The 14,063-nt window shown below is 33.1% G+C and overlaps 1 protein-coding gene and 1 long non-coding RNA gene across 6 annotated transcripts in view; one reads left to right on the top strand and one right to left on the bottom strand.

The window, feature by feature from the left end:
• Window positions 1-387: 387 nt before the first annotated feature.
• Window positions 388-14,063, bottom strand: part of LOC121118303 (uncharacterized) — a 58,236-nt gene continuing 44,560 nt past the window's right edge. For 2 of the 5 annotated variants that reach the window (XM_040712877.2, XM_040712878.2), the window contains exons 2-11: window positions 12,830-13,429; window positions 8,375-9,131; window positions 8,202-8,308; window positions 4,613-5,059; window positions 2,974-3,248; window positions 1,768-2,910; window positions 1,546-1,705; window positions 1,327-1,444; window positions 958-1,266; window positions 388-883 (exon numbers count right to left, since the gene is read on the bottom strand). In XM_040712877.2, the coding sequence (XP_040568811.1) occupies window positions 638-883; window positions 958-1,266; window positions 1,327-1,444; window positions 1,546-1,705; window positions 1,768-2,910; window positions 2,974-3,248; window positions 4,613-5,059; window positions 8,202-8,308; window positions 8,375-9,131; window positions 12,830-13,429 (4,162 nt within the window). In that variant the 3' untranslated portion in view covers window positions 388-637. Of the gene's footprint in view, window positions 884-957; window positions 1,267-1,326; window positions 1,445-1,545; window positions 1,706-1,767; window positions 2,911-2,973; window positions 3,249-4,612; window positions 5,060-8,201; window positions 8,309-8,374; window positions 9,132-9,513; window positions 9,639-12,829; window positions 13,430-14,063 lie in introns of those variants that run through there. The other 3 variants (XM_040712881.2, XM_071888243.1, XM_040712879.2) reach the window with 3 other exon arrangements.
• LOC121118305 (uncharacterized) lies at window positions 5,820-7,148 on the top strand. Its single transcript, XR_005864392.2, has 3 exons — window positions 5,820-5,963; window positions 6,073-6,355; window positions 6,408-7,148. It is a non-coding gene; the product is annotated as an uncharacterized lncRNA (long non-coding RNA).

The raw sequence follows: 14,063 nt of genomic DNA, 5'->3' as shown, positions 1-14,063 counted from the left end.
ACAAACCCCACTCCGTATCTAGAAAATGATATAGGCAGGAATTACAGCGATGTCGATCCTCGATTCTGCTCAGAGTCCAACAACGACTTACACTCCACAACAAATCCTCTCAGTTACTCTTCTTTTACGTACTAGGGATTATTTTATACTTATTGTTCTCTCTTCAAGAATAGTGATGTCAGCTTTGGTAAATAAAAATCCCTTTCAGGTTGCAATTGGAAAAAGAGTGCAATCTTTAAATTTCATATTTTTTACCCCTGGATATATGTTTATAGAATTTAAAAAAAAATACCCAAAATCAGTGCAATAAAAGAACTGAAAAGGGTGAACGGTTCAACGACGTCACAAATACAAAGCTCTTATCTCATAAAGTAAGATACTATGAAGTACAAAAAAAATATTGTTTTATTTGAACATTGACAAATTTATATATATATATATTATATGTATGTATAAATATATACTTTATTCATATTATCATTTATGTATGAATATCACAGCATTCCAATAATAAACCTTTCTTTCAGATCCATACCTACAGGCTTTAATGTTCCAAAAAGAAGATTAAATATTACTATTATTATTTCTTCAATTATTTCTTATATATGGTAATGATAAAAAATAATGATGGAGAAGTTTATGAAGTTCTGAGAGCGTATATTTGCTCTTCTCCCAATTTGATTTTGTCATATAATTCTCTAGAGTCCATGATGAGCCTTGTTTTGTTTTTGATAAATTGTATGTAATCGGAATAGGATTCATCTGATATGTATTGACGAAGAATTTTAGAGACCATGCTTGAGCGCCGATCTATATTTTGTTTGAGTTTCTTTGCTTCCATTAACTGATCCACTAATTTCTCCTTTTTGACCAATAAACACTTCTATAAAATAATCATAAAAATACATTAACACTTGACTTGAATAACTTCTTAAAGACAGTAAAAACAAATCTCACTTCTGTCTCAGAAGGAATCCTGAACATTTTATCGCTCCTCCTCTTGGATTCTGGATCTGAAGAGAGAGCTAAAAGGTTGTTTTCAACACGAGCAAGCCTACCGGAGAGGCCTAACAAAAGATTAGATATTTTGTCCATTTCCTGAATGTGAAGATCAAATTTATCGTATTCCAAAGGACTAACCAATCCTTTCACTTCTTCAGCTATTTTTTTCCCCAGCTCTTCATTCAGATTCATTTCCTCCTTGAGGGAAAGCTGTGCTGCTCGTAGAGCATTTAATTTTTGATCTACTCTTTTTAAAAGCTCAGCCTGAAAAAAAAGAAAGAAAAAAGAAAAAATCATGAGGTTCCATCATATGGTCCTACATACCTTTACAAACTCAACATCGTCTTTTTCAGAATTATTAGAAGGAAAAAGAGAAGACAAAGAAGGGGAAGTATACAGAGATCCATTGGACTTTGCATTACTCGACAATATATTTGACCTACTATAAAAATATAAAATGTAATATAATAGTTCACTAATAAGACACTTGTCATCAAAAACAAAAATCAAACACTGAGTATTAAAAAAATAAGGAATCATTACTCTGAATTATTTTTAATGTCTTTTGTATTATGCTCTGTAAGAGATTCCTCCATTTTAATCTTAGACTCATCCAAAGAATGAAAATAATTCTTTTCATCATATACTATTTCCAAAATACCGTCAACGTAATCAATTAGGCTTCTTTGATTGGGTGAAGTAACTTAGAAAGAATAAATAATTAAAATATATAATACACAAATCTAATTATCAAAACAGACTTACAAAAAAGTGAATGCAAGTTATGGATGGAAGTATTTTTTTGAAGGATCTCCGATGAGGAGGAAGTTTCTAAAGCTCTCACAAAAACTTGAAACATCTTCTCACAGTCGATTTCTACTTGAAACCTCTGTCGCTTGTTCAAGTAGGTGGTACCACCCATTTTGGGGATAAATACATCATGATGATGAGGTGGACTAGAACGGGTATCTATGGTATTAATTGAAGACTCTTCACCCCTTTCTTCCTCAATCAAATTATTCACTCCTTCTCCAGGAAGTGTCGATGAACTCACGATTGATGCAGATCTTAAGCTTGTACGAGAGCTTACTGAAGATCCTGATGAGACAGAAGATATTGTAGATACCGGACTCATGGTGGAGGTACGACCCCCCAAAGAACTTAGACCAGAATCACTATTACTGTGACAGTGTTTTGGAGGAGTAATTTGATTTTGAGCATCCAAAGTACTTGTACGATTGTTAGACATTGATTTATCTGTAAAGCCTTCAAGCATCAAGTTACCGGGACTTGAAGGGGCCAGAGTTCCGCTTTTGGTAGTTCGTATTTCAGAAGGTGGTGGTGGTGGTGGAAGATTGGAACGAATGCATCTGAGTACATGACTATTTGCAGAATTGGACGATAAAATGGATGAGTTAGTTGTATCCAAAGAGTCCATACTTCGTTTCCACTTATCCAAGGAGGACATTTCTGAGTTTAAGAGCTTGTTGCTTCTTTTGTTCTCTGAATTGTGCAGGTGGTGAGATAACTTCCTTGCTAATAGTACCTGAGCATCATTATTATAATTTAATGAAGGTGTACTTTTGGAAGAATGAATAACTGGAGCTGAAATATGTGAAAGAACGAGGCCTTGAGAATTTGTTACATGATTAACTCCAGCAGATACGTTAAATGACGAAGAAGACAAGGGTATGGCATTCAATTTGACACTATTGGCATCTTTTGATGCCTTTTCTGAAAGAGAACGATTATAAGGTTTAGGAGCAACTGGAGGCGGAGGAGATAATTTGCTAATATGCCCTCCTCCAGTCTTTTGAGTCCGTATTCCTTTTAAGGCATCCGAAGTAAATCTCATTGATTTGGAGGAAGGCTGTTGCTGTTGGCTCCCTTGAACGTTCTTTTCCCAATCTATGAATTGAAAAAGTTTATATAAATTTGTGCTGAAAGAAATTCTTATGATGTGTATTTTACCGGAATATAAAGATAAATTAGACAATTCTAAATCTCCTGTAGAACATTTGTTCAACTCTTTTTCAGAATATGAAATACTAGAGTTTTGCTCAGATGGATGGGGGTTAGCATCAACTGTTGTCTGTTGTAGTTGTTCAGCTTGACAAAAAATGACTTGTTCATCTTTTGATTTACATCCTCCCATTTGACCATCTTTATTATGACTACTTTCATTCAATCCATCTTGTTCAACATAGTCCCGTCTATGTGCCATAAAAGAGTCTCTATGATATGTCCTGAAAGAATAACAGATAGAGTTGACGATAATTAATCAATATTGTTTTTGTAGTACCTATGTATTAAATTAGTGTTACAAGTTTTGCTATTATGATTATAATACATAGAATAAATTATATATATTATTATGTCATTATATTTCACGTATGATATGTACGATTCATATGTATATTATCTCAAAATGAATCAAAAGATATTAATTAAGAATAAAAAGAAAGTTTTATTCTTTCTCGCATATTAATGTATGTACATGAGAGTATGCACGTAAAATACGAAGAAGGTGCTAAGAACTCGATTTCATCATCACCTTCCAATCCACCTAAAACATCCTGTTTGAAGAATATATGTGGGACACTCTGTAGTAGGGAAGTTTAAGGTATCTTTTTCGCCTTCTTCATGTTGATTCCTCCTTCTTTTCGTTCGCCTCAAGCTCCCTGTTCGTACTACATAGGAGGGATGTGGCAACGGCGGCAGCATTTGAGCTAATTTGGACTTTCGAGGAAGAGTGCAATATGCTTTTAGGTCCAAATGAGAGTCACGAAACTCCATGAAAGAAGGACTGTGGAATACACTACGCTTCGACATATTATTTTAATTAAATTATTGCAAATGGACTAAATAAATTCTTCAAATCACATAACTACCTCAAACACAAAACTAACAAAGTCAAAAGCGTCTCTACTACTCTTTCATAATCTAAAAAACAACGTTTAAACTACTGAGTCTTAGTTTTTCAAATTATCCCCCCTGACTTTCTAATTTTATTGCACAAATTTTTCAAATACTTTTAGAAAGATAGATAGAGAGGGAGTATCAAGCGCAGAACAAGCAAAGATCATTGCTTTTCAATATGTAATTAGTTCAGGCCTGCACTTCAATATCTCTGTGTGTAAACTATAATTCCAACTTTACATACATAATCGTACATATTTTACATACAGGATACAATGCTTGAATCATTTATGTGTGCAATAATAATTAATATTATACATTTGTGTTAAAAATACAACATGTCGTTTCAATTAGAATCTTCTTTTTTGAGATTCGAAGATACTTTTTCTAAAGTTGAGACTGTGGGGGTATTGAATCGCATTCTTTGCATGTTACAAAACTTCGAATGAATGCTAATTATCCAAGTATAATAAGAATGTCAGTCACAAATACATATAATTTTTGCGAAAGGCTAGAAAGTTATTTCACGGCTCGGGAGCAGATTATGAGAGAGGTAAAATGAATATTATAATTCAAATTAAAAAAAATAACATTTATGTAATGCAATTGAATATCAATGCTTCCTTCAACAGACCCCAAGAGGGACAAGTAAGTATGAAGAATGTACTACAATGTATTAATAACACATTACCTTTGAGGCAAATCATTATCTGGGGAGGACGTGGAGTGAAGATCCCAATCTGATGAAGAAGAGACCGGTGTGATCTGAGGTGATGGAGCTGGAGGCTTTTTATAGGAAGACGAAGCAACATTATTCGAAACCACAGTTGGAGGTTCATCAAAATCCGTCTCGAGGAGAAATGTTCCTTTACTTCTTAAATGAGGTTTCTTCGGAGGTAATTTAGGGGGAGTCAAATCCTCTCCAAGATTGAGTATACGATATCTTTCAGCCTCTTGACGACGACGCCAAGACTCCAACTCTGAGGCATTCATATCACACGGAGAAAGAGATTGAGCATTTTCCAAAGATGCGGTGACACACTGATTATTATTATTATTATTATTGATTCCTCCTTGACTTCCCTTGGATAGCTCAGGTGGACAGGCAGGGTCAGCAGCACTTCTCCTCCTCCTCCTCCTAAAAAGTCAGAAATGAGAGATAAAGTTGAGAACAAGAGGGATCGAAACGAGTTGAGATTCAAGATTCATATTATTTTTATTACTAGTTCAATATTTGGTATTATTTTTTATACAATATAATTAGGGATGTGAAAATTGTCGAATTCCTCGTGAGCATACATTAAAAAAAGTATAGGTTGATAACCAGCAAGACATAAGTGCTTTTATTAATTATTTCTCCCTATTTTGAAAATTCATACGTATTAGCGATCAGGGAGGAGTTTAATAGTTTTCATAGTGATATTATCTGTAGCAAATAAAATGTGTCGACGATCATATTTGTCAACATTTACATAATATGTTTACATTCAAAAGGATTTATACCACTTTCATATCCCTAAATATAATATGTACAGTCAATGATTGATAGATGATATATAATAATTAATTAATATTCTGCCCATTTTGTTCGACTCCCGGAGTCATCTCCTTTCCTATTTTGGAAAGTGAATTAAGAAGGAAGATGATAATTATCGCGCCGTTACCTTTATAGTTTCTCAGAGCCTTTCCTTATCCAAAAAGAAACATAAAAAGGCCCAAAATCAGTTGGTATTGCTTAGCCCTTAGTCCCTCTTCCCAACTATAGAATTATAATTATTTAATAATAGTTGGGAATCGTTCATAGCTCCTTAACAAGAGCTAGTTCGAATTCAACCAATCAACAGTCAGAACAATGTCGAGAGGAAATAAGGAAACAAATCGACAGCTGACAAAACAATATGGTGTAAATTTTTATGTTACTCACTCAAGTAACGTCGTGTGATATAATATGTATTATTGAACATTTACCGGGACAGATTGAATCAGAATTGAAGCTGTCTCTTCTCCTTTATAAAGCGGGCTCAAATGTGAATGCCAATAAGGTGCTAATAATAAGTTTTTTTTTTGCTTTTGGAGCAATGTACTCTTTAAAGTTTCTTGTTGTTTTTCCTATTATTTTAAAGGAATTCAACTTTCTTTTTCTTAACCTAGATTTTATGCAACTCTAGACACAGATCCACGGAATCTTTTATCTCTCACTCAGCCACTCACTCACTCTTATGACCCTCTAGAAATATGTACTACCATTAAATCAAACCATCACTCAATATCAAAGAACAACGAATAATATCATAACCAGTTTTTTTCCTTTGAAGTAAAGAAAGAAAGACCCAACCAACCAACCAACCAACCATGTACTATGTATAATATTATTATTTAGTAGACAAAGGAGACGTCGAACACCATGGCATAGAACTACAAGACTGCATGCATTGTACATATAGTACAATAATATATATAAATAATAATAAATAATTATCTCACAGATCCTCCTCTTCCATGATTCAAAAATACAACTCGGACATGGGAGAACATGATGATCATTGATTTTTCTTCTCATAATGATTATCATGAACAAATGGTTCAAAGTCGTCGAGTCGCGTCTCCCTACTCCAACAACAATATGGTTACAAGTCACAAAAAACAAAACAAAATAAAACACCTTGAATGATGACAGGCAAAAAATATAAAGTAAAATGACTTTACTTGCTCCTGCTTAACTCATCATTATCATAATCATCATTGGAGGGTAGTCGTGGACTCGTAGTCGTAGTAGTACTAGTAGTAGATGGTGGAAAGGAGGGAACACACGGAATATATACAAATAATAATAAGTTTACTAAGTAACAACTATTCCAACTTCCAGGTACATACAAGCAGAAGAGAAGAAACGGGGGAAAAGAAGAAAAAAGCGTGCAAGATTCTAAAAATGATCTCAAGAATCTTTACCATGTATTATCATTATTTATTATTTATTTTATTAGTATTATTTATTACCATTAGTTTCAAATCCATATTATTTTGAACCAACAAGAGTAAAATAACTGACAATATTGAGAACGGCTTCCTGCAACTCTGTCCTACTTGTTACCAAAGTAAATTAAGAGGTAGCAGGGGCGTCCGGAAGATTATATATATATATTTTTTTTTCTTGGGAGGGGGGGGTAACTTGGTTTTTGAACTTTTTGGAAAAAAATAAAAATTCAAAAATTTTTCTGAAAAAAAAATTGAAAAAGTAAATTTTTTGGAACAAAATTTCAAAAATCCACAGTATCCTCAAAAAATAAATTTTTTGGAAAAAAAATTCTATAATTCGAGGGTGTTCTCAAAAATTAATTTTTTATAAAAAAGTTCTAAAAGTAAGCTTAAAAAACAAAAAAATTTGAAATTTATTTCAAAAATCCAGAAAAAATTTGGATTTGAAATTTGAAAAAAAAAAAAATCAAATATAAATTGTTTGAAAGAAATTTGAAATTAAATTTTCAGGAGAAAAATTTCAAAAATCTATAGCTATTTACAGACAATTAAATTTTTTGGAAAAAAATTTTAAAAAAAAAAAATTACAATTATTAAATTTTCAAGTAGGAATACAAAATTCCTTAATTTTCCTCCCCTTGCAAACGCCCCTGGGTTGTGTTAGATCGGTCTAAAAAAACTAAGAAGTTCGTTCCTAATAAAATTTGTCCATTCTAGGATCGGTCCTTATCTTTTGTGGAAACTACAACAGCTGAAATGACGTAGTTACTACAAACTACGTCATTTGAGTCGCTGAAGTTACATTATAATTCATAACGTCTTTCAAAGAGACGAGATACCTGTAGGAGATATGTAACGAGAATGTATTTTTATAGGTTCTAGCTATCATTGATTATTTTCTTAGTCTTTATATTCTTTAATCCTACTATGAGTGAAGAAAATAAAAAGATAGCTATGACCGTAGGACCGAAAGAGTCCTTAGGACATTTGAATGCTTTAAAAAATCGGACTGATTAAAAAAAAAAAAGAAGACTAATAAGGAGATCCTACGACTGATATAACACTAATAACGGAGTTCTTACTAACCCCGTTACTACCCCCCTAAAAATATTTCTTCAAAAAATCAAATTACATTATTTTTGCTAAATTTTTTACACATTTTTTTTGTCATAGTTTTAAATAAATTAATCGTAGTCTATTCTGTCAAAAATGGTCAAGGTTTTGTTCAAAACACTTAGAAAAAAAAATCTTAGTCACGACCCTGAATTTATTAAGTCTCCTCTATTTTGATTAATGATACTTACAGAGAAGAGTTGCTTGAAGTTGTAGAGAGGGGCTCAGAGGACTTTTTCCGATATTTTTGCAATAATTTGTCTTCTTCTTTTTCTCCTAGTGGTGTCTCATCTTTTTCCTACAAATATCATATAATTAAATAAACATAATAAATATCTACCATGATTTATTTGAATGCTCTTACGACAATCACGTAATTGGAGTCTCGCCTAGAACTTTTTCGGGGAACTTTTCTAAGAGTAGAGAAATGTGAAGAATGATTTTCGTCCCTTAGATCCATATTTGACTTGTTCTTTTTGGGTAGAGTCCCATAGAGGACCCTTCCTCCTGTTACGTTCATCTCATCCTCCTCCCTCTCCACTTCCCTCAGTTTGAATATTCCCCTTCGTGATTCCTGTTTTAATCGCTGCTGATTGATTTGATCATTAAAGGCAGAGACTAGGGTTTTAACTGGGGGGAGCTTTCGTGGAAGAGACATGGAGCTGTACTGAGGGTGTTGTTGTGGCTGCTGCTGCTGGGTTTTTAACCCTCTCTCAACAACAACGGAATCCCCATTTTCTGAGCCATACATGCTATTCACTCTAGAGGATCGATTACTTAGAATTCTTTTAGAATAGTAGTTCTCGTACTGTTTGGCATAGTCTTCTAGTTCCTGGGTACGAGATAGTCCAGGAGAACAGGAGGGTGGCAGCGTCTCCGTATTCGTTGTTTTCAATGATGTTGAAGAATTGATTGATGCTGGAGGAGAGTGAGTGGAAAAGGAGGAAGAGAGAGTTGAGGATGATGAGTGAAGTGGAGATTTTTTAGGTAGTGGGCTCGAGGATAATCTATCTGAGAAAAGAGAGGGCATGGCTTCATCAAGCCAAGAGGAATGAGGCCGCCTTTGTCTCTCTGGTATATCTTCATAACCTCCTTCGGGTCGTGTGGACACTATATCATCACTAAAATATAATATATATATATATATGTAATTATTAAAGGCCAAGTTTGAAGCCACACTATACTAAGTAGAGCATGGAGGATACAACATGCTCCAATGCTCCAACATCCCAATTTTGGAGTTCATCAAAAAGAAAGAAGCAACTTTAAATAGTATGGACGAGTCAAGCCCTGCTATGATTATGCTAAAGAGGTATTTCTTTCGTTACCCTGGTTTCTCTTTGTTACACTCGGGGAAAGTTAGATAACATATATAATATCTATCTATTTATATTATACTTTTATTATTTTGCCAACTTTTACTTATGAATACTTTTTATGCATGTATATATGCAGATTTATATAAAAAGTAGATAATTCATTGGCAGGATTTGATCAACTCACCAAAGGAAAACAAATAATGAAATATTGATATAAAGGATTCAAAACACACTACCGCACATTTTGATAATGCAACCAAGCAACGGAGGAGGCACAACACAATCTTGCACTTACACACAAATAAAACTGAAAATTTCGCCCATTTTCCTAAGTGCCTTGGTTTTATTTTTTGTTATTATTGGCGTGCATGAAATAATAAGGTACATACACTCAGAATCTTTTTTTTTTTTTTTTCCGTTTTTTCGAAGAAGGTTTAACTCTCGCTTGTTAAAGTAAGGTAACATCATAACATAACAAGGTACGTACGTACATGTGTGTACCTATATTATGTAGTTACATGCCTCACCTTATACATACATATTATTATTATTATTATGTAGTTTCTTCCTGGTTTGGCTCTTAATTATTATTATGATTCCCATTCTTTTAATAAAAACTTCATTTTTGGTACATAAATGAAAGGTTGCGAGAGAGTGCATATTCAGGGACGTCCACATGATTATATTTTGGCGAAGGGGGTTTGTTTTTTGGATTAAAAAAATAATCCAAAAATAATTTTTTGGATTATTTATTTTTCAAAAATCAACAAATACACACAAAAATAAAGTTTTTGAAAAAAAAATATTCAAAAATTAAATTTAAAACATATTTATTTATGGAATTTTTTTTCTAAAATCCACAACTATTTACAAAAAATAAAAATTTTTGAAAAAAAGAATTCAAATATTTATTTTTTTAGAAAAAAAATTCAAAAATCTTTAGGTATACAAAAAAATTTCAAAAATACACAGCTTCACTCAAAAAATTTAAATTTTTTGGGAAAAAATTTCAAAAATTAAATTTTTGGAATTTCTTTTTTCAAATATTAAATTTTCTATTAAAAAGCAAAAATTCTGCAGACACCCCTGTTACTAAATCCATTACATTTTAATAATGTCAGGGCTGGACTCCATAACACTTTTTACATTCACTCCTTAATTTCTGAAGAATTTGCGTTCAGCACATTCTAACCAACTTTTTGCCCTTATTGAATTACACAAACTCTTGTCCGAAAAGAAAAAGAGCCAAAAATGAGTTTACGGCTATCAGGGGCGTCCGCTGTAGGCCACCCCCCAATTAAATAAATTTTGGGTTTTTCTAGAAAATTAAATATATGAAATTTAAATTAATTTTTCAAATTTTTTCCAAAAATTAAACTTTCTGTGAATATCTATGTATTTTTTTAAAATTTCTCCAACAAATTTAATATTTGAATTTTTTTCCAAAAAATTAATACTTGAAATAAGAAAATTGGGGTCCAGGAAAGGATATTAGATACAAACAGGGCCGCAGCTACCTTATACGCTGAGTACGTATTGCCCCAAGCTCCAGCAGGGCTCCCGAAAGCTATGATTGCTTTAGACAATGGTTTTTAAAGTGGGGGCCGTGAGGAAAAGGTAGGAAAGGGGCACAGGAAGATGGAGAATTGATGATTCTCCATCAGTCTACACAAACATATTACACATGTTTCGTATAACAGGGTCCTCACCTAAAAGCGTATTAGTGTAGGGAGGCCTTGGCATTTTCAAAGTAGGGAGTCTAGGGGGGGGGTCTTAGGAAGATGGAGAATTGAGTATTGCTTTCAGTCTATACATACATATTACACATGTTTCGTATAAAGAGGGTCTCAGCTAAAAATGTATTAGTGTAGGGAGTTCTTGGAATATTAAAGTTTGGGAACCCCTGGCTTATGAAATTTTATAAGGCCCCGACATGCTTAGTAGCGGACCTGGATTCATAATCTACGCCACCTTTTTTATTTACACCGCCTGGTGCCTAAAACCACTTTTCCAGATCCATAAGAAGCCCTTAGCTATTTGAAACTCAGATAAAACTGTAAAAAATCATTGAAAAACTCTTCCATTGCACAAAAAAAAACCCTCAGAAAATTGCCTTGTTGATTAAAGCTAATTATTTTTTAATAATATATGTATATTGCGTTTTATTTATAATTTCTATTTAGGAAAAAAAGCACAAGAATGAAGACTGATAATCAATTTATTACGGTCTCAGTTCGACTTTGTTGGTTCCTGTTTAAGCGGTTCTTGAACCGCTTGACCGATAATGGCAAAACTTTGTCAAACACATCGTTTCGCCACCTTGGTTTATCTTTAGTCCAACATTAAAATAAATATTTGGAAAATAAACGCCCTTTAATTTTTTTTTTGGTGTTCAGGCCCTCATTTTGCGCTCCATCCCAATCCTCCATAATATGAATTATGAATTTCATTTTTGCATAATTATGTGCACAATTTTGTATGTAGTTATAGGTTTATGTACATATGTACTAATTTTGTTTTTGTTCCTTTAAAATATAAAAGACCTTCATCAAGGCATAGGTAAATTTATGTATGTAAGTATATGAATCTCAAATTCGAATTCAGATGATTTATTTACTCATGATCATGTTTCAATCTTTATGTGTAGTAGAAGTAAAACTTATCCAAGTTATGTTTTTGAGATACTTACTATATTAATTATCATTCGAGATCCATTATGATTGGAATCTAATATTATAAGTTATATAATATACAAAATAAAAATGTATCCAAAATTATTATTTTTTAAATAATAAAGGTTCTGCCCGGTTCAGTGGTTCTATCTGTCTCGGTATCCAGTTATTTCAGTTCAACGGATACGATCTCAGTTAAGCTTTATTGGTCTACGTTCTGGTATTTTTTTTCAGGCTCAGTTTGGTAACAACCAATTAAAACAAGGGGCGGGGCGTCGCTAGAAAATTCTAGCCCAAGAAATGATATTAGATACAATCAGGGCCTCAGCATCCTTATACACAGTGTGTGGAGTCCCTCAAGTTCTAGCAGGGGACCCGAAAACTAAGACAATGGTGATTAAAGTGGGCACCGTGACGTGAGGCCTTAGGGGGGGGGATGAAGGAAGATGGAGAATTGAGGATTGATTTCAGTCTACACATGTTTTGTATAAAAGGAGCCTCATCTAGAGGGGGGGGGGGGCTGGTCATAGTAAAGTTTGGGAAACACTTGCAATAATAGTCTATTAGTACTTAAGAGACAAATAGTAGTTGGTATGGTTGACTTATTTGGCTAATTACAAGGATAATTTGGGGCAATTTTTCTGCTATATTTTGGATGAAAGGTTGTTTGATAGCCTTTTCCGATTCAAGAACTGCTGGAACGATACGGGCACAACCTTGGAAATAACTATATGAATATATTTGGATTGTATCAAAGCAGGTCAAAGGAAAAATTGGCATTTTACATAACTACGTCCTAAATATATTACCTAAATGATATATAATTACCTTTTGGGCATAAGAGGAGCAATGAGCTCAGAGACAGAGGAAATGCTTCGTTGCACCTTTTTCCTATTTCTATAACTAATAGTGGATCCACCACAGGACTCTGAATAAAAACAGGATCCTCCATTCATTGAATGTGTCTTGATCAACTTTTTGGGCGTTTCAGAAATAGACTCTGAAGACTCAGAGAGTAATTCAGGAAACATTTTAGCATATTCCGATATGGATAATCGACGATTATATCCATCCAACGACTTTCTTCGACGTTTATCCTCCATTAATTCAATTTCAAAATAAGGGGACGTCTTACTATCACATTTTATATTGAAGCTTTTACTCCTCTCGGACTTTTTCCCAACATAGGAAGAAGAACAGGAGGATCCCTGCTCCTCGGAGAGTAATTGATGATCTCCTCCTTTGCTACAGCTGCCGCCTCTTAAAGAACAACCTTTAGCCGACTGCTTCCGTAATAAAGTAGATAGCACATTGCTCAAACTTAGGGAATCTCTCCGCAGAGAAAATGTAGTCTTTTGTCCATCCAAATTCGAGAGTCTGTCAGGATCGTTCACGTAGTTGTGGGCTTCCACATCGTAGTTTTGAGATCTGAAATGATAATAATTTGCATGTTTAGGGAAGTCATGTAAGTATATATGAGTAACAGTTAAAAGAGTGTCAGTTTTAGGGGGCATTAAAATATCAACAAATTTTGATTCCTAACTTCTTTGAAAAGAAAACATATTTAGGATCTTGATAAAACTCAAAAAACACAACACACTCAAAGGGTTTATAAAAATAATTTCTTGAAGAATACAAATGTAATCAAGGCATCCTTTTGTATTGATGTGTCAAATATGCCCTGCTAAGAGAAAACGGTTGGTCATCAGGAGAGTCAACAGGGGTTGGGCTGGAGGGGTGAACCCCTCCCAAATTAAGGATTTTTTTCTTTTTTATAGAAAATTTAATACTTGAAATGAATTTTATCAACTTTTTTCAAAAAATTTAATTTTATGCGAATAGTCATGGATTTTTGAAATATTTTAAGAAAAATGTAATGTTTTAAAAATAAAAAATAATATAACTGAAATTTAATTTTTGAATTCAAAAAAATAATATTTATAATTTATATTTAGTTTTATAATTTTTTTTCCGAAAAATATTATTTTTTAATAAAAACTTTGAATTTTTGAAAAAAATTTCTGATAAATTTAATTGTTTGTGAATTGCTATGAATTTTTGA

Source organism: Lepeophtheirus salmonis, chromosome 5 (assembly GCF_016086655.4).
Source record: "Lepeophtheirus salmonis chromosome 5, UVic_Lsal_1.4, whole genome shotgun sequence".
NCBI classification, from domain to species: domain Eukaryota; kingdom Metazoa; phylum Arthropoda; class Copepoda; order Siphonostomatoida; family Caligidae; genus Lepeophtheirus; species Lepeophtheirus salmonis.
Note: the sequence above shows the minus strand (reverse complement) of the source record. Positions and strands in the feature narration are given on the sequence as shown.